Source organism: Asterias rubens, chromosome 2 (genome assembly GCF_902459465.1).
Source record: "Asterias rubens chromosome 2, eAstRub1.3, whole genome shotgun sequence".
Classification (NCBI taxonomy): domain Eukaryota; kingdom Metazoa; phylum Echinodermata; class Asteroidea; order Forcipulatida; family Asteriidae; genus Asterias; species Asterias rubens.
In genome coordinates, this window is record NC_047063.1 from 5,890,921 (window position 1) to 5,911,338 (window position 20,418).

Below are 20,418 nucleotides of genomic sequence, written 5' to 3' on the forward strand. Positions count from 1 at the left end.
ATCCGTGATTGTAACAAAGAAACTGAAACCAAACTAAACCATGACAAACTATTGCACAAACATCAACACCACAACTTGACATTGACATCATGATGACGTCTTTAGGTGTCGATTTATGTAGGAATCAGAGTTAAATATGACCCCACGTTGACCTTAAGTTTTAGGTCAACCGGAACTGGGAACATACAATGTCCATGTATCTCAAGAACTACACCACCACTTTTTTTACTTTTTAAAGTTATGATCCTTTGAGCATTAAATATTAAACTTGGGTTATTGTGACCCCATGTTGACCTTTATTTCAAGATCAATCGAAAGTTAGACCCATATCCAAGAACTATCACAACGATTTAAACAACAATTTCAGTCATAGACTCCATTGGCATTGGAGATTGGCCAAAGGGTCAGATCCACTTAAAAGCTCCAGAGAGATTGATCAAAACAAAACATTTGTTGTTCAAGGAAATGCATGAACATAATGAAGAGCTTTGATTGCCAGTTCATGAACTGATGTCAACTGGTGTATCTCTACATATGCATAAAATAACAAACCTGTGAAAATTTGAGCTCAATTGGTTGTCGAAATGCAAGATAATAATGAAAGAAAATACACCCTTGTTTCACGAAGTTGTGTGCTTTCAGATGCTTGATTTGGAGACCTCAAAATCTAATTCTGAGGTCTCAAAATCAATATTTTGAAAAATACTTCTTTCTCGAAAACTATGTTACTTCAGAGGGAGCTGTTTCTCACAATGTTTTATACTATCAACAGCTCCCCATTACTCGTTACCAAGTAAAGTTTTATGCTAATAATTATTTTGAGTAATTACCAATAGTTTCAACAATAACATGAGGTGTTTGAGCAGTTGTAGAAACGCCTCAAAAATTAAATTAATTACAAAGGGAATATTGAATGAATGGGAGCACTTTAAGAATAAACAATCAGAGATAAAAGCTCCCCCCAAAAAGTGATGTCTCACTAGGTTCAAATACTATGCATTTAAGATGTCTAAAAACCTTGCAGTAAAAATAGCTCAACAGGAAATTCATATTTATTCAGGGAAGTTCTGGTCAGGTTTTAGCTATGTCATTCTTTAGGTGACGCACTTGTTTGTCTTAAGGGAACCCATCGACTATTAAATGGATGACTGTACTTGTGAGGCACCAACAATATAACTTTAACTTTGCTAGCAAATTAAAAATGAAGGTAAACATGCAACTGCAACTCACGTCAGTTGGTTTTAGTCAACAAAAAATGTGTGTGAAGGATTGCAGAAATAACATTGAATACAAACAAATTAAAAAAATTAGAAAAGCTCAATCTCATGATGAAATAGTTACACGTACTGAAATGTTTGCCGAGTTTACAAAAACATGAGAGCTTTGATTCGATACCTTCTTGATGCCCATGGTGTAGTCTTTACCATATACACACAATTATCATTTTTCAGTGTACAACTTGGTCAGAAATGTTCAATTCTTGCACTGTACAGATAAGGACTTGCACAAAAATGTTTGCAGACCATTCAGCAGTTGGGTGCACTATAGTCCAAACAGTGAGTATGAACACCTCTGGTAGTACACTGAAGTGTGCACAAGTTGCCATGTAAATGGGTCATGTTGCTGGTCATTATACAAATTCGTTAACACAGATTCCCTTCATAATGTACAAGTATCGTGCAGTACTCCGCAGTACTTGAAACTTGACTACATGTAAAAGGTTCTTGACACAGCAATGCTTAACGACAGTGAAATGTAGCACCAGTATAAATCATGTTTGTTTTTATTAAGGCCTTACAATACATGTAAGGCCAACTTTGCTTAGTGGTTAATAATTTTTAGGTTAAAATCAAGTTCAAAAACACACACACAATGACTGTACAGTTATAGTCTGGATTTTTATTGTTAAAATCTTGAGCAAACACTTGGCACAGAGCTTGATTAAACCATAAACTCAACTAATCCAAGCAAACTGAAATATCTTGCAGAGAGAAACAACCAAAAGTTTAATAAAGATCAAGTGACTTTTAGGCCAAAATCTTGTCTTAGTTTTAAGTTATAGATATTGCAGCGCGTCGAGTAAACTTTTTGGCTGTTCGTGAAAACGCAAAAGCCAGAGCACCCGCTTTTGGCACCATGCCAAGGGATAATTCAACGCGGAAGAGCAATACACTTTTCTGCACTTCGTGAAAATGCAATTTTTTTTGTCCTTTTAAGTTTTTGGCTCTTTGTGAAAATGCAAAAGCCGGCGTGATTGGCACTGTGCCATCAACATGGTAAGATTACAAACAAATTACAAAAAGGTTTTTGGCTCTTTGTGAAAACATAATTCCAGGTTCTTGAGGTTTTTGTCATTAATCAAATTAGCGTAATTAAGAAACCAGACAATATTGAGATCTAAAACTTCGTAAATAGTTAGATCCCGATCACCTTAGTCAAATCCACCCAAAAAATCAAAATCACTTTTTTATCGATTTTTAAGGTTTTTGGCCCTTCGTGAAATTGGTGACGATTTCTACACACAAACATTTAAGTGAAAAGTGGGTTTACCCTTGAAGTGTGTTACCTCATTTTGTTTTTTGTTATTTGTATCTGTATGCCTAACGCATTAAAGCTTCACTTGCTTGTTAATTTGAAGCAGTTATCAACAATCTATAGAAATTGTTTGACTACATTTTCACAGTTTAAGAAAAAGAAAGCACTGATATTTCATATTGTAGAACATTTATATTGAAGTCAAGGAAACAAGTTGAAGGCAGAACTGCTTGTACTGTTTAAAAATCTTGTTGTCAAACTTTGTGTGAATTAAAACGATTAGATTGAATAGTGTACCGTCACTTCTAAATAAATATTAAAAAGATTTATTTGGGGAGATTTTCTAGGCACTTAAACATGACTCCAAATGAAAGAAGTTTATTAACCTACCTGGTTATAAGGATGGTGGTGAGCGTGAAGCTGTTGGTGTGGTTGATGCCCATAGTATGGAAGCATTACTGCTATTCCACCATACATACTGTTTCAATCTAACGGACCAGCCGTTATGAACTTTAATTGAAATAACTTGGGATTGACCACACGAGCTACCAGCGCTGTGAGGTCTTGGGACGGAGTGAGCAGTCTCAACAAGAGCTTGCTACATATCAAAGCTAGAGGAGGGGAGCAATTACAATATGGATGATGTCATTTTCCTGTCTGTAAACTCTTTCTTTCCATTACCAATCCCCCTATTTCCTGTCTAAAGCAGTTCTCATTGGTTATTGATGGGATGTACGTCAAATACGCTGATCATACAGATATCCCCCTCCCCCAATAGTTGTTACATGTATAAATAGCCTTTGTCCCACTGTATGATCCCAGCTCCTATAGCTACCAGGGGCACAACCCCTGGCCACTCTGCAATTAAGATTTAAAGGCTCTTCATGCTCTTGCTACATGTACATTACACCTACCTTCTCTACCCAGGTCAGACCATATACAATATATGCACCTGGATAACAAGACAGTAAATGGTAAAAGGGATCAAAGACCCCCCAAAAAGGGATAGAAACCAGCCTGAACAGGTAGCAAGCAGAGCAAAAATTGGCTGATACCATTCTGAAACCTTCAAAGTCACCTGGAAGTGGTATTTTATTTGAAGCGGTGATCAGTCCACTCACATGTATGCCAATAGATGTATAACAATAATGACTTTGTGTTTAAAGCCATTATACACTTTCGGAACAAAAACAAAAATAAAAGTTCACAGATTTACAAATAACTTACAGAGTTTACAGAAGGTAATGGTGAAAGACTTCTCTTGAAATATTATTCCATGAAATGCTTTACGTTTTGAGAAAACATTAATCGAGAATTACGGATTTATTTTAAACACATGTCATGACACGGCGAAACGTGCGGAAACAAGGGTGGGTTTTCCCGTTATTTTCTCCCGACTCCGATGACCGATTGAGCCTAAATTTTCACAGGTTTGTTATTTTATATATAAGTTGTGATACACGAAGTGTGGGCCTTTGGACAATACTGTTTACCAAAAGTGTCCAATGGCTTTAAAAGGATTTTTAAATGCTATTCTGTAAGCGCCATGGAACATTGGGTTTTTTCTATGTAAATTTATGCATTTATTATTATCTTCAAATTGTCCCTATATCAATAAGGAGGCTAGAATTGTAAGACCAGAGTTTGTCTCAAAGTCCTTTCTGTGATTTCACGTCAAAACAGAGATTGTGGTTGAATCCCACCCGAGTAACATGCCTGTGATATTTTTTCACAGGACTCGGGGAAAGTACTGAGTATACAGTGCTACTGAGTATACAGTGCTAACACACATCAGTGTATGGGTAAAAACCAAAATTAATATTCTTTATCCCCAATGCAAATTTAACATCTATTATATCGTTGCGGTACCCGCTGCCAAAACACAGGATTCGAACTGCCTCTAGCTACCGCGCAACCTCGGTAGTCTAGTTGGTAAGACACTGCTCTAGAATTGCAAGGGTCTAGTTTCGTATTCCACCCGAGTAACATGCCTGTGATATTTTTTCCACAAGACTTGGGAAAGTACTGAGTATTATATACAGTGCTAACACACATCGGTGTATGGGTAAAAACCAAAATTAATACTCTTTATCCCGATGCAAATTTAACATCTATAAAGATCATAACTGTTCAACTGTTGTCACTTTTGAATTACAAGGCACATCCGATTTCAACCGAAAGTAGAGGTCATGTGAGGTCACGCACAAAATAAAATGAAGACCTAATTTATCCCTCCCAAATCCCGCAAACAGAAACCTACAGTCTCTTGTGGCTGATTTGATATAGATTTTTATACATTTGAAATAAAAACCTTTAAGATGATGTCACGTGACAGGTGATGACATCATCATGACATCACTGTTTTAGGATCATTATTGCACCAATACCTTTCATCACTGAAGGTAAGCAACATCAGGCCCGATCAGTATTTTTTTGTTTTCATGCTTTGAAACAAACATTTCCCTTTCGGTTAGTTAGTCTTCGGTCGACAGTCGTCATTATTCATAAGTTCCTATTTCCTCAACCACAAAAGCTATTTTGACAATCTATAGGGGGCCTACATCATATGAAAGGGCTTTACGTACATGTACTTCACAAAAAGGGTATGTTGGTGACCTTCTCTTGACCTTTTGACCTGTCTTAACCAGAAGTGAATGTAAAATGCTTTGAATAGGCATTGTATCTTTGTTTATTGTCCACCAGGCTTGTACGTGTAGTTGTGTACTCCCGGAAGCCGACAACTTGTTTTCGTTACGACAAAACTTAAGTCTACATGTAGTTAAATGATTATTATTGTTATTATTATTATGGCATCCACGCACGGTGACCATAGTCAGAGTATTGCCCCTCTTACTGGCTGACGTACACCTGAAAAAATTCACCTACTCACGCCCACTGCCCTGCCCTTTTCTTTCGTTGGCCGTTGTGCCCTTCTTAACTGTGTATGGTTTTCTGCTTACCAGTAACAATTAAACATAAACTTTCTTCAATCCGATCCTGAAGCGTGTAGACTTAGACTTGGTTCTAAGTCTGTGATTGTGATTTTTAGTCGTCCTGATAGTCGATACATATTGGCTGAAGCACCGCCCTCTTGTGGATAAACAATCGTCATTAACCTACGATGGACCATTGTCAAGTTTGTAAACAGTAACACCCTATGGCGAATAAGTCAAAAGGTGGATGGAACACTCTGATTGGTCAGAATCTATGAGGCCTTCAATAAAATGCACATTCAAACTTGACTGTTCGGAAAATCAGGGATATATTTCCAGATAGTTTCAACTTTCAGTGGTATGTACACATGATTTATGCAAAACAGGTTTAACAAATGGCAATATTTCCTGTTGCAAAAAAAAAAGAATTAAATTTTTATTCCTAAATCAACACATGATGTCATTATTTAAACTGGGTTTTTTTGTGCACATTACTTATGCCAACAAATTATTGGATGTGATGTGAGCAGAGTTTGTGTTTTCATCACACTTGAAAAAGTTGGGTTTCATGGTTTTGGATAGTTTGCAATATTATAACATGTGATAAAGTTTAATTTGAAGTACATTGTCAATTGTTTACATCATATTTAATGTATTATTTATTTGAGATTTTGATGTTTATAACAAAAAACACACTAGGACAGTGTGCATGAATCATCTTCAAGCACTTAATGGCTAAGCTCCCCACTATATTTCTGAACTTCTTCAAGTTTACACTCCATCAAGCAATCTTCAATCAAGTTCCATGCTTCTCCTCATTGAACCGAAGTCTTCTTCACCCGCGCCATGCATCTGGAACTCTCTACCACTTAATCTTCGACCTTGTCTTTGTACCCTAAAATTCAAATCTCTTCTCATAACTTATCGTATGGCACAGGTTTTCAAGGACTAATTTTGTTTGTTTTGTTAGTTTTTGGTTTTTACTGCTCCTTAAACACACAGCAGGGTGGATACGTGCGCATAACAAGTCTTATTATTATTATTATTAGGACAACAAAATGCAAAAACATAAACATCTGTATTTAAAAAAAATTACCTGAAATATCTTTATGTTGTGTTCATAAAGAGACGTAAAAGTTTGATAAACACGGTGCCATTTCAATTTTGAACCTAAACCCATGCAAGTATATTTTGATTTCACACCTCATGCCTGTTAATGCATAGTTAAAATTATGTTTCAGAACAAGTCAAATGGTTGACTTGCAGACCATGTTAGTTCGAATCAGTATAAAAAGGAAAACCACCCAATTTCCAGTCATACTTGTGTGGATCATTCTATTTTACTTTTAAAACATCTTTCCTAACCATATGCATTTTACAACCAAATCACCCGATCTAAGGCATTGTGTACCGTCTCTTCAAAGGGACTTTATACCTAATATATTGGTTATTAATCAACTAGTTTTTTATCATAAAACTCACTTGATAAAGTCCACATGAGAGGCATGTCAAAGGACTTGTTTCTATACTGCAATGGTGCTTATCTTTCACTGTTTCTTGCAACTACTATTGCCCAATTTAGCCCAAATTGTCAAAGGTTTATTATTGTATGCATAAATGTTGAGGAGATACACCAACTAAGGATACTTGGTCTATAGTGGTCTTTGGCAGCTATTAAAAGTATACCCTACATTTAATTCATGTTTGCAAATACAAAATAAGTTTTATTGTGTACTGCTATGAATTGTATAAACATGTCGCAATAAATTTTGCATATTGCTTTTTAAAGTTCCTATAAATTTGTGACCAAGATTTTCTTTGATTACAAATGATACAAACTCTTGGCAATACTTCTAATAATGCACTGACCTTATGTCTAACGCACACAGCAGAAAATTGTTTACAATTTTGTAGCTAAAATGTTGAGAGTTACATGGAAGTTAACCATAAGAAGTGGAAAATCTGGACTTGTTTTGCTACAAGTTAGGTGGTGGTGGTGGTGGACGTGGGCTGGACTTGCTGTTTAGATAATTTAATCAAAGTTAATTCAACCATTCAACGTAGGCCCTTATATTTAGCGGGTCCTGCTAGAATTCCGCGCTGTCTTGATTTCACAAAGCACTTGAATGATCTTAATAATTGCTAAGCAAAGAGTAACTTCACAATACTAATTACATACATCGCCCTTTTTTGTACTCTGTTTCATTTATTTTTTCCCGTTCAATTTACTTTTATCCTTTCCCGTATTATTTATTAGTCCCTTTTCTGTTTGCCTTTCCCCGTATTATTTCCCCAGCCCTAAGCTTGGGCGATTTTATTATCCCACGATATATCATCATAAAAGTATCGCGACATTCGATTAAATCGCGATTTATATTTGAAGTGTAAAATTCTGACAATTTATTATGCCCAATTTTCATACTTTAAAAATCTAAACAAATCGAGGTATAGATCTGTGAGGTGTACTGTCTATACCCATGGTGTCATAGCTCTATGAGTTACACACACAAAAAGTCTCTTTTAAAGTGTCTACTGCGCATGACTGTACTGCGCATATCCTGCCCATTTCATTCTAGCTAACCAATAAGCATCCATAACATGCACATGGGGTGACCTCTCACTCACAAAACGGTTGTGGATGGGTTGTGGTTTGTGTAATATGATCTTATTGTGGTCTGCAGTTCGGAGGCGAGGCGGCGCACAAGGCTCCCACACAGGGGAGGTAATTGATACACTGTGTTACTTCTGAATGTCTGTGGGAGACCGCCTGGGCGCTAAAGTCTTTGATGTTATTTTTTTCAAATGGGGGATCTTGGGGTTGGTTCTGGAATTTTTTTTTTAAACAGCCCGTTGTGGTTGCAAGACGTCTCAATTAGGAAAGACATCGTGATACTTCATGATATGCCGATAACTCGATTAACAAAAAATCAAGACGATATGGTAATCGTTTGAGAAATGGTATCGCGATTTTCGATTATATCGAGATATCGCCCAAGCTTAGCTATGGGAGCGCAGCCACTTCTCAACGGATTTTGTTCAAAAATAGATAAGTGTCAAGGCAAAGTCAGCGTCTTTCTTCCGTGTAAATTTGGCGAGGTTTGATGCGGTATCCAGGGAGGAGATCCAATAACACACACACACACACAGTTTATGGTGTAAACCGAGGACTTCTCTTTGTTCTCCCATTGTTTATTTTTCAGACGTCCCTATTGGTTTTGTACACGAAATCAAATTGAGGCTGCCTCGGTGTGACTTTTTCCCGTATCCCTTTTGTTATAACCTTCTCCAAGTCCTCGGTTTGAATGCGTAGACATGCCCACACACACTCACACAGACAGACACGATGCAGCTATTTATAAAGAGATAATTGCTCAGTCGTAGTTCAACAGCTGCGACTGGAAATAAATTATAAGACTAGTGCAATTTGGCGGCCATTTATGGAATCTTGACATCCATAAATGGCGGAGCGTTTTGTTTTGCGAAATTTAACAAAGCGAAGCACGTTTGTGTGGATCATTATATTCTACTTTTAAACATCTTTCCAACCGTGTTTATTTTTACATTAAACGCTTGTTATAGCCCAAAAACACCCAACAGCGCGCAACCCGATAATGCTTGGTCATTTAATCCTCCTACTGTGAAAGCCTCAGTGAAGGGCACACGTTTACCAAATTAACTAGAGCCCCTTAACACAGTGCTCAAAGAGAACGGGCATAGACCGAACAAACCAGAGTCCCTTTCCAAACACAACTCTCAGTCTGCACAATCCAAAGATACTATGCCTATTGGGGTTCTTCCATACATTGGTCATACCAACAAATCCTCCGTGAAGCGGAAATCAAGATCTACTACCGAACTTGCAATAAGTTGAAATGAAGCTTCACACCCATAAAGACAAGCATGACTCTAGCAGTCAGGCAGGGGTCTATCGAATTCCTTGTACTTGTGGTAAAGTGTACATTGGCAAGACAGGTAGAGACCTTACTAACAGGCTAAAAGAACATAAAGTACACGGCCGCAGAGGGGAATATGACAAATCTGCCATTGTGAAACACTCCACCAATTTAGACCATGTCATAGATTGGGATCAGGCTCAAATCATATAGCACCTGAGAGACATTGGTGTACAAGGCGTATACAATGTAAGGGAAGCTATCGAAATAGACACAACACTGTGCCACAAGATATCGGTTATTTCATCAGCATTTGGCATACTATCCTACCACCCTCCTCCTCTAACAACCCTCGGTCTACTGACAGGCCTCACTACACACAAGGGCTTTCTTACACAATGGGCTACCCTAACAATGGCCCTGAGCCGCTAACCACCACAACACCAATCAGAGCGTTGATTGACTCCGTAGTAGTCCCAGCAAATTTTCTATACCTTGTAGTAGTTATAAAGCAGGACAGTTCTTTTCAGAATTGAGGAGTCTCCCAAACATCTGATAAATCTACTCCGCGGTAATGAAGAAAGAAAGTTCTCTACGAACAAACTCTACCTGGTAATTAGATAAACACATGGTGTTACCGCAAACCGAACATATATTGATTATATCCTATTTGGAATAGATGCAGCCAACAGGTTTTTGTGGTCTCCTGATTGGTCACCTCTCTGGCATTGTGTTGTTATGCAACTGTAGGTTGTCAATAGTATAAATATTTCGTATACACAAGAGGGTCAAGTCTGAGATCGCCAGTTAGAGCGTGTGATAGCAAATCTGCGGGAAGGTCTACATGGCTGATGCAGAGAAATAACCGCAGTCTCAAACTTTGAATCAAGTCTACGAAGCGTGTGGCATACTAACCATTGACCACGTCCAGATTCACAAAGGAACACAGAATCGTTCCCGATGCACGTTGTACTGCATGGTCTCCTCTACATAGCACATTTTTTTATGTACCTTGCAGTCAACTGGTGTGCAACCAGACTGTACGCTCTGGTTCCCCAGATACTGTTTTGTCCAGACGCTGCGCCAGTCAAAAATTCTCAAAATACAAAATGCGCTGTTAAAAAAACGTAGCGCCCGGGCAATTAATTTTTTTAAATTTTTCACCACGTACAACACCAAAAAACGTTCAATGGGCTAGTAGATTGATATTTTTGCATAAATTGTGTGCATCGACTGGTACATGTACCCAGAAGTTGACAATTCTTTGGATGTTGAAACACACAGTGTGGTATTGGGAGACCGATCAGAAATAAACAAATACCCGGACGCAATTCTGATACTATTATTCCAACTAGAGCTATCAGGCAATCGTGCACAAAGTGGGTTTTTTATAGTTCAGGATGAATGTTTTGTTATTGAAGAAATGAATAGCGCAAAATTGTTTGCACAATCAGTCACTTCAGAGGAAGCTGCTTCTCACAATGTTTTTTACTATCAACCTCTCCCCATTACTCGTAATCAAGAAAGGTTTTATGTTGATAATTATTTTGAGTAATTACCAATAGTGTTCACTGCCTTTAAAGCCTAATGTATGATATCATTCAATGCTTTTAGAATGTAGAATGTTTCAGAACTGTAAGAGGGCCCTCAAAATGTCAGGTTTAAAAAGGTTGTTGTTACATATACTTGGCAAGGTCACATTCAGGTTCCATCCATTCCATCGTCACATTGGGGGTAATGGACATTATGTAGTCATAATAACTCAAAAACCTCATTAGAACTACACTTAAAAAACAAACACTTCTAATAATTAACAAAAGGAACAGCAATGTGTTCGTCCATGGGACAAACACTACACTCAGGTATTATATGTACAATGTATGTTGCAAACCCTAATGGTTTCCTACCCATAAATTGAGTTTTATCAGTTGCAAAACATCATCAAAGCTCCTAGCCAAAAGAGTTAAATCATTGTTTTTTATACACATCTAAAAGTTGAGAACTTATACCTTTAGAACATTTGTAGGAACTTCTGGGATGGTAGAAAGCTTGGGAAGGTCTATAGCAGGTGAGGTCAGCATTGGAGATGAGCACGGCAGACTTTGTTCTCGTTTGTCCATGTCTTGGATCTGCTGGCGCATAAGCTCCTGCTTAAAATTTGTCCTTGTAGACATGGCGCCAGGTGAAAACTCTTTCTGCAGTATGGAACTACAATGTGAAAAAATAATACTCGTTAATTAAAAATTCATTCAGTGATTGCAGCCTTAAAGTACTTCCGAAACATTGTTTAAGGTACAAGATCAACAGAAGGACACAAAATATTATATTTAAAGGCTCGAATTTAGAAAAAAAATCCACAAGACCACAAATCAACAAAATGTGCTTCACTGTCTACCCCAGCCTCTTCCAATACAATATCCTTGGAACAACACTCGCATCATTAGACCAGCATGATACCTGGCAGTCATAGTTCCATGTGATCTCCGCTGGAATGTCCATCTTCAAAAAATAAATAAATCTGCCAGCTGCACTCTTGGTCTTCTTCACAGAACACTCACTTACTGCACTTAAAACTGTGAAACAACAGCCTACAAAACCTTAGTTCGCCCGCAATTGGAATACGCCTCAGAAGTCTGGAGTCCACACACAATACATGGTCAAAAATGACTTGAGCAAACAAAAAGGTCAGCAGCACACTTCGTTTTCAACGATTTTCGTAAAACAACCTTACTATCAACCTAGAATGGGAAACACTGCATGTACATGTAAGACGCCTCTTTGCACCACCATCTATCAAGCCAGCTACATGATCACACTCTCAAGTATTACATACCAGATGCCTCACACGACCAATACGAATTCTCATTCTACCTGAAGAACAGTTAAGATCTGGAACCATCTACCCTCTGGCTGAGTCCTACGACCTCTGGCTGGCTCTAAGATGCTGTAAACCCTGGCTCCTGCACAATGTAATTTACAGTGCACAACCTTTTTTTTTTTCTTCTTTTTTTTCTCCGCACCTTGCACCAACGACCAATGACGTCACCAACGCACTATCCAAGTTTAGCTTATAATCTAAGGGGTTAATCAAAAGGCTTGTTGATGTTCCACTTGTTAACTGGACCAGAAATGGTTTTACAATGATCAATACAGTGGACAAAAATATCTGCACAAAACTGTATTGAACAAGCACTAAAAAATAGAAAATTTATCTCATTCTTGGCTATTTAAAGCTACTTTGTTTATCAGACTTTTTGGAGTGTGGAGGGTTAATCATTTTAAAACACCAGAAGATCACCGACCATACTGGCCCTTCTGTAGGATCCTTAAGTCTGGATACAAATAATACTGAGGCCTGAAGGCCTTAGGCCTTTGATCCAATGTAAGTTTTGAGCCTTGTCAGCAATAGGCCTGGATATTCCATTGCGCAGAGTGCACTGTGCCGCTATAACACTACAGGCGTTTGCTCCATATAATGAGCAACACAAAGGTACTGGAGTTCATGCTTGGAACGCCCCTTCTACCAGGCTGGGTTATTATGTAATCTTAAATATTTTCACATTTTCAAATTACAATCAAGGATAATAGTTCAGTTTTCACCTCATAATTATCTATAATCTCGCAACTAACTCGTATTCCATCCAAAAGGCCTATCTATAGACGTGTAATAATGCAACAAATTAAGGTTTATTTCAAGACATTGGGTCGTGTGAATAAAAAGTAGTATTTACTGACAAGTACTAGCAAAAAGTAAAAGGGCAATTCCATGGTCAGTCGCATTACACTTTTCTGTGTCATTTCTTGATCTTGGTGCTAGTATTTCTATGTGAGATATTATTTCCACTAAGTTTATAGACTGATTTGTACTTGACACCCAAGGCATTGAAGTGATGATATCAGAAATGTTGTGGGATTTGTACTCTTGATGTTATAGCTTTGTAAAAAGAGGTCAGTCGCATTACACAACGAGGACATGGTAAAAAATACACTTGTCTCAATTCAAAAGTTTCCTCAAACTAAAAAACTTGAGAAGGACGCTTGAACGCAATGCAATCTGTGTATTTTTCTGTGGCATAACTGAGTACCTAGTTCTTTATACTTCGCTCGTTAGGAAATGATGTTTCTGCCAATTAGCGATGGTCGTTATACGCCCACATTGTGAGAAACAGCTCCCTCTGAAGTAATGTAGTTTTCAAGAAAGAAGTAATTTTCAATGAATTTGATTTCGAGACCTCAGGTTTAGAATTTGAGGTCTCGAATTCAAGCATCTGAAAGCACACAACTTCGTGTGACAAGGCTTTTTTTCCTTTCATTATTATTTTGCAACTTCGATAACCAATGGAGCTCAAATTTTCACAGGCTTGTTATTTTATGCATATATGTCGAGGTACAAAAAACTGTGAAAACTAGTTTTTGACAATTGCCAATGTTGTCCACTGCCTTTAAGTGAATACTTTGCAGTGAAAGAATTTAGTTTATTCATACGGAATTAAAGACATGCTTTTACTGAATGCTTGGAAGTTAATGCTTTTACTTTTTGCTAGTACTTGTCAGTAATTACTACTTTTTATTCACACGACCCAATACGCCTTAATAATTGAGGCATTCATTTCTGAGCAAAGTAATGCTTTATGTCTTTGGAAAAAAGCTTGCTTTACTGATACAAAACGGTTTTATCCAAATGGTTTTATTTTATTCTCGGCATAAATATAAACAAACTTGTTTAAAAGCAGTTTGAGTTTATGCGTATTGTTTCTGTTGTGAAACACTGTGCATGTGTCTATTTAATATTTCAGTGATGTCTTTCCTTTAGACTTAAACAATTGTCCTATGAGGAACAGTCATAAACACTGTCATTTTTTCAGGTAAACATTTTACTTCTGTGTCCAAGGTAGCTCTGGAACTACCTTGAAAAATGACCAGTACCTACTTACTAGCATTTTGTAGTATTTTCTCCTATTTATAATAATACTAATAACAATACAAATTTGTACCGCGCTTGATACTACGTTTCTAAGCGCATGGTGCTGGTGTCCTGGTGAAGACTATAGTAAACCAGGGCAACAGCACCAACAACAAAGAACAATAAACATGCAAAAACAAAATAAGCAGAACAAAAGCAGAAATAAACATGAGAAATAAACACAATTAACAGATAACAATAGAACTCAGCATGTATGTATTGGCACTGCGATATCGGATCCTGTTGTTTTGAACTACTCTGTGCCACAGGGGTCGGTACTCAGCCCGCAGTGGTTTACGCTGTACATTTTACCGATTCGTGACATCATCCTCAAATATAATCTGAATTACCATGTGTGCGCAGACGACATTCAGCTATACATCACGTTTAAATCTTCTCAAGAAAACGCCAATGCATCTATGGCAAGACTTGAGAAATGCATCCAAGAGATTCATCGTTGGACACAACAAAACTTCCTGAAGTTAAATGATGATAAGACAGAGTTCCTTTTATTTGGGTCACGTCAACAGTTAACTAAGGTTTCAGTGCCATACATCTCCATCGGTGATGCTCGGATAGCTCCCTCGCTGAAAGCTCGGAACTTGGGGGTTATTTTTTATTCATCGATGACACTTCAGCCACACATCAACAATATTGTTCGTTTCTCATCATATCACATCAGGGATATAGGTAAGATTCGCAAGTACTTGGACAAAAGTGCCACTGAAAAGGTCATTCACACATTTGTTATTTCTCGTCTTGACAACGGCAATGCTCTTCTCTACAGTCTTCCTAACAACCAGATTTCCCGACTTCAACGGCTCCAAAATACTGCTGCCCGCATTGTGACACTGTCTAGAAAATCCTGTTCTATCACCCCCATTCTGAAACAACTACACTGGCTCCCTATCTCTCAACGAATCATCTTCAAGCTGATGCTCATTGTCCACAAAGCTCTAAATGGCAAGGCTCCCCACTATATTTCTGAACTGCTTCAAGTTTACACTCCATCAAGGAATCTTCGATCAAGTTCCATGCTTCTCCTCATTGAACCCAAGTCTCGACACTCATGGGGTGACAGGTCTTTTTCTTCAGCCGCGCATCTGTAACTCTCTACCACTTAATCTTCGATCTTGTGTTTGTACCGCAAAATTCAAGTCTCTTCTCAAAACTTATCTTATGTCACAGGTTTTCAATGACTAATTTTGTTGTGTCTGTTTTTCTTTGTGTTGGGTTTTTGGTTTTACTGAGCCTTGAACACCCAGCAGGGTGGATATGTGCGCATTACAAGTCTTCTTCTTATTATTATTATTATTATTATTATTATTATTATTATTATTATTATTATTATTATTATTATTATTATTATTATTATTATTATTATTATTATTATTATTATTATTATTTCATTTTATCACAGCATGCAAAAGAAAGATCTCATTTTCCTTTGTGCCGGTAACTCCTCGAGCCGGGCTACGTCCCGTAGCCTTAGATCTCAAGGGTCTTTCTCAGGATCCTCGCTGTTCCCAAAAGCGCTGCCTTCTGTAATAGATCTACCCTCACATTTGTCCCTATTTCATCTAGATGTTTCCCCAGTGCTTTGGGAATGGTGCCAAGTGCTCCAACCACCACGGGGACTACTTTTACCTTTACCTGCCAAATCTTACGAAGTTCCCTGGCCAGGTCCTGGTACTTCTCGATCTTTTCCATCTCCTTCGAAGCTACCCTTATATCACCTGGCACAGCTATGTCAATGAGATGACACATCTTCTTCGTCTTATTATTATTATTATTATTATTATTATTATTATTATTATTATTATTATTATTATTATTATTATTATTATTATTATTATTATTATTATTATTATTATTATTATTATTATTATTATTATTATTATTATTATTATTATTATTATTATTATTATTATTATTATTATTATTATAACAACAAGCTGCACAATGAGATAACTACAAAGATTTGAACAAGTGAGTTTTCAACAACGTTTTACATGTCTGTAAGGAAGAAGCATTTTGAATTTTGTGAGGGGAGAGTGTTCCATAATTTGGGAGCTGCAACAGAGAAAGCTCTGTCACCGTATCGTGTTTTCACACAAGGACCAGGCATCAGTTGAAGGTGAGAGGATGTGGAAGATCGTAGCCGGGTTGAAGGAACTTTTTGTTGAATGAGTTCTGAGAGATTTGTAGGACACTGACCATTACAAGTTTTGAAAGTGAGCAGAAGAATTTTCACCTGAATGCGTTGAATGATAGGAAGCCAATGGAGATGTTTGAAAATAGGAGTGATGTGTTCATGACGCTGTGGACGTGTAACCATGCGTGCAGCAATGTTTTGGATACGCTGAAGAGGCATGAGATGAGAGGAAGGCAGGTTAACAAAGAGACTGTTGCAATAATCTAAATGAGAAGTGACAAAAGCATGAATGAGACGCTCAGTTGAAGATTTGTCCAAAAATTTCTGAATCTTCCCAACTTTGTGAATGCCAAAAGAAGCAGCTCTACATACTTTTTGGATATGAGAATGCATGTCTTCATCACAGCATTGTCTATAACGAAGTTAAGTTTGAGGTAATAATTCAGAGCCCACTTTTTGACGTCAACAATGCACTCTTCAAGTTCCTTTATTTATGCCAATCGATTATTACAGGGTTTAACAATTACATGTACATACAGTTGGGTATCATCAGTGTAAGTAACATGACATATGTAATACTATGAACATTTACAACATCACTCAGAGAACTAATACAAAATGAACTCAAGAGGCCCTAAAACTCAGCCTTGAGGCACACCAAATGAAAGAGGTAGAGGATTTAAAACAACGCCATTAATAACAACTCTCTGTTCTCGATGTTCAAGAAAGCATTTCAATGCAGTACCGCCAATTCCAAACCTGTGGCAAAAGCGCTCAACTAGAGTGATATGATTAATAGTATCAAACGCTGCCGAATAGTCTAGCATTACTAAAATGGCCTACTGACCCTTGTCAACAGCCATTAGGAGATCATTATAGAATTTCAGCAGTGCAGTCTCTGTTGAGTGGAAACGCCTGTATAAGCTGACTGCTCTCGGAAACAAGCAATTTTCCTCAAGATACAGTCGAAGCTGGTTTGAAACAATACGTTCCATAACTTTTGCAACGAACAACAGGTTTGCAATTGGACAATAAGTTTTTCAGTTCATTTCGATCCAGACTAGGGTTTTTTAGTACAGGTCTAACATGGGATATTTTAAAAGCCTTTGGAACAATACCAATAGTTAGTCATTGGTTCACAAGATTTGTAATATATGGAAGTGGTGGGTATCTGGTAAAGCCTGCAGGACTTGGGAGGACTCTCTAGGATAGTTTTACGGACTTCATCCTCTGATACCGAATCAAAGTCAGTGAACGAAGAGTTGCATGATGACAGGTTATCCGTAGGAAGAGGATATCCTCCTAATGAAGACACAATACCTTGAACTTTCTTTAGAAATAATTGTCTTAAGTCATCAGCCAACTGTTGATCGGATTCACTGTCAGGGAGGGCTTGATGTGACGTTGGTGCATTGAGTTTATTTACGAACTGGAACAGCTGTTTAGTGTTACTTTGCTCTATCTTTGGGGTGAAGTAATGAGACTTTGATTTCATCAGGAGATGGTTATAGGAGTAACATTGCTGCTCATAAAGTTGCCTGTATATCTCAAGGTGAGACTTCATAAACTAACGTTCAGCACGACGTCGTTTACGTTTTGCCTCACTCACGTCGGCGTTGAACCAAGGAGCACAAGGTCGAGTGAAGACAGGTACACATTGCTCTGGTGCATGTTTGTTCATACAATACATTGTTAAACCTCTCCACTAGATGCAAGGGGTCCTCAGACGAAGAGTGGAGAAGGCCAGAGTTTAAGATGTCTCTCCTAAAGAGATCATGATTGATCTTAGAGATCTTGCGGTATTTGATGAGTTGTTTTGTAGCTTTCGGTCGCTTAAAGTATCACAACTAATAAAAACAAACTTGTGAAAATTTAGGCTCAATCTGTCATCAGAGTCAGGAGAAAATAAGAGGAAAACCCACCCTTTGTTTCCGCACGTTTCGCCGTGTCATGAAATGTGTTTAAAATATATCTGTTATTCTCGATATCGAGAATTTCCTAATTGTTTTAATGTTTTCTGTAAAGCATTTCATGGAATAATATTTCAAGGGCAGTATGTCACAATTACCTTCTGTAAACCCTGTAAGTTATTTGTAAATCTGTGAACTTTTTTTTTTCTGTTCAGAAAGTGTCCAATGGCTTTATACCTTGAATGAAAACAGGACAATTGAGGATACACATCATGGAGCGGGTTGGCGTTAAGCCCTTAACAAAAGAATGCCAGTGTTACTCACTGTTGCCCATTGCGTTTAGTTTTTTTAAACATATTTATAAGATTTATAACAAGTCTGTAGTGTACTAACTTATTACTCAGAATAGTTAGTAAATAGTAGGCCCCGGTGTCATGATCTGCTGGCAATAAGTGTGCGCTGAGCATGCGCAGTATACCCCGGACACTATTTGGCACGGATTACGTGACAAATAGTGTCCGCCCAACAAATAGTGTCCAGGCGCCATGCTGCGCCGTGCTGATTATTTATAATCAAATACAACCTAGAAAGCGTTCAAGTAAATACAAGCCAAGTAAAAAAATAGACAAACAGAACACTTACTCGCAATCAAAAGTATGTCAAGATTAGTATTTTACTATGGTAAAACAGTGCAGGTTTAAATGTTACGAATTATTTATAATAAAATACCACCAAGAATGCTTTCAAGCATACAAGTCAAGTTACAAAATAGACGAACTTTGTCAAGATTCGTATTTTACTTAAGTAATTAAAAAGTCCAGGTTAAAAAAATACGAATGAAAGTGCTGAATGATAAATAATACAAATATTTATTTAATCAAATACAAAAAGCAGGAAAGCGTTAACAAAAATGTAAAACTAAAATGTTAAAAATGAAGCAAGGCACGCAATGTCATGATGATGCACGCTAACCGCGGACACTATTTAGCAAGCTTCCGTAAACAATGTGACGTCATAGACGCTTGACCAATCAAAACGCAATATGCTAATGAGCGGACATTTATTGCCAGCGGACACCGGGCCAAGGTTTACTTTAATTTTAATACAACAAACATGACAAATACAAGTAGTAAGCAGGTAAGGGGAACCAACTAAGAATAAGAGAAAAAATGCATAAATACCTTTCAACTGGTGTACTTCGCAACTCATAATAGCTTGAGTTTGAAAATGCACCAGACTGACTGATATCTTCTTCAGCTAGGCTGAACCCAACCTCTGCTGATCCTGGCCCGGAAGTTATTGAAGAAACAGACCCTTCACAGTTGCCTTCCAAATATGTTTGTTGCAAGGTTGAGCACAAATTTTGTCTCAGTTCTCCAAAAAGATCGAAAGCCCCGTCATCATCGTCGAGTTCAAGATCATACTCGAGATCAACTCCAGACTCTGGCAGTGGCATTGCCATTTCAAAACGGACAATTAAGTTACATACACCTTTTATTTTAATGTAAAACAAATTTATGGTTTAATTTCATAATTTTGTACCACCTCCATGACATAATCAAATGAATGCGTGTACAGTAACACTTTACCGTGAGTAGAATGTCTGGTGAATCATAAAATACACTCTGTCATGTCTGAGCACAGGACTGTAAAGTATTTGCTAAAGAAAATTGTATCAAGTTTTAGTTATATTTCGGTTAAAAAAACGTAGTTTTTTTCTCATGAAAAATGTATCCTCTACTAAGCGGTGGCTCCACCATCTTGCATTTTCTCTGGGCTTGTAAAACATCGACAACAGAGGGCGCGTTCCTGCATTTTGGTCTTCTTTGCCTAACGTAGACTTGTGGACAAGTCGTTAAATCGACGCGGTGAGATAGTCGAGTTGTGGCGGCGCTCACCCGAGAACTGCTGGCTCCCCGATTTCTACTCCTCATGAGGACGCGAACTGCTGGCTCCCGATTTCTACTCCACATGAGGGCTAGGAGTAGAAAGCAGGGAGCCAGCAGTTCGCGCGAGAGCAGTGATCTTG

General features: G+C 37.8%; 1 protein-coding gene across 3 annotated transcripts in view; it reads right to left on the minus strand.

The window, feature by feature from the left end:
* The window catches only part of LOC117306951 (microphthalmia-associated transcription factor-like), a 54,861-nt gene extending 34,706 nt beyond the window's left edge, over positions 1–20,155 (minus strand). For 2 of the 3 annotated variants that reach the window (XM_033791546.1, XM_033791545.1), the window contains exons 1-2: positions 19,571–20,155; positions 11,371–11,569 (exon numbers count right to left, since the gene is read on the minus strand). In XM_033791546.1, the coding sequence (XP_033647437.1) occupies positions 11,371–11,569; positions 19,571–19,851 (480 nt within the window). In that variant the 5' untranslated portion in view covers positions 19,852–20,155. Of the gene's footprint in view, positions 1–2,925; positions 3,025–11,370; positions 11,570–19,570 lie in introns of those variants that run through there. The other variant, XM_033791548.1, reaches the window with a different exon arrangement.
* Between the last annotated feature and the right edge of the window lie 263 nt (positions 20,156–20,418).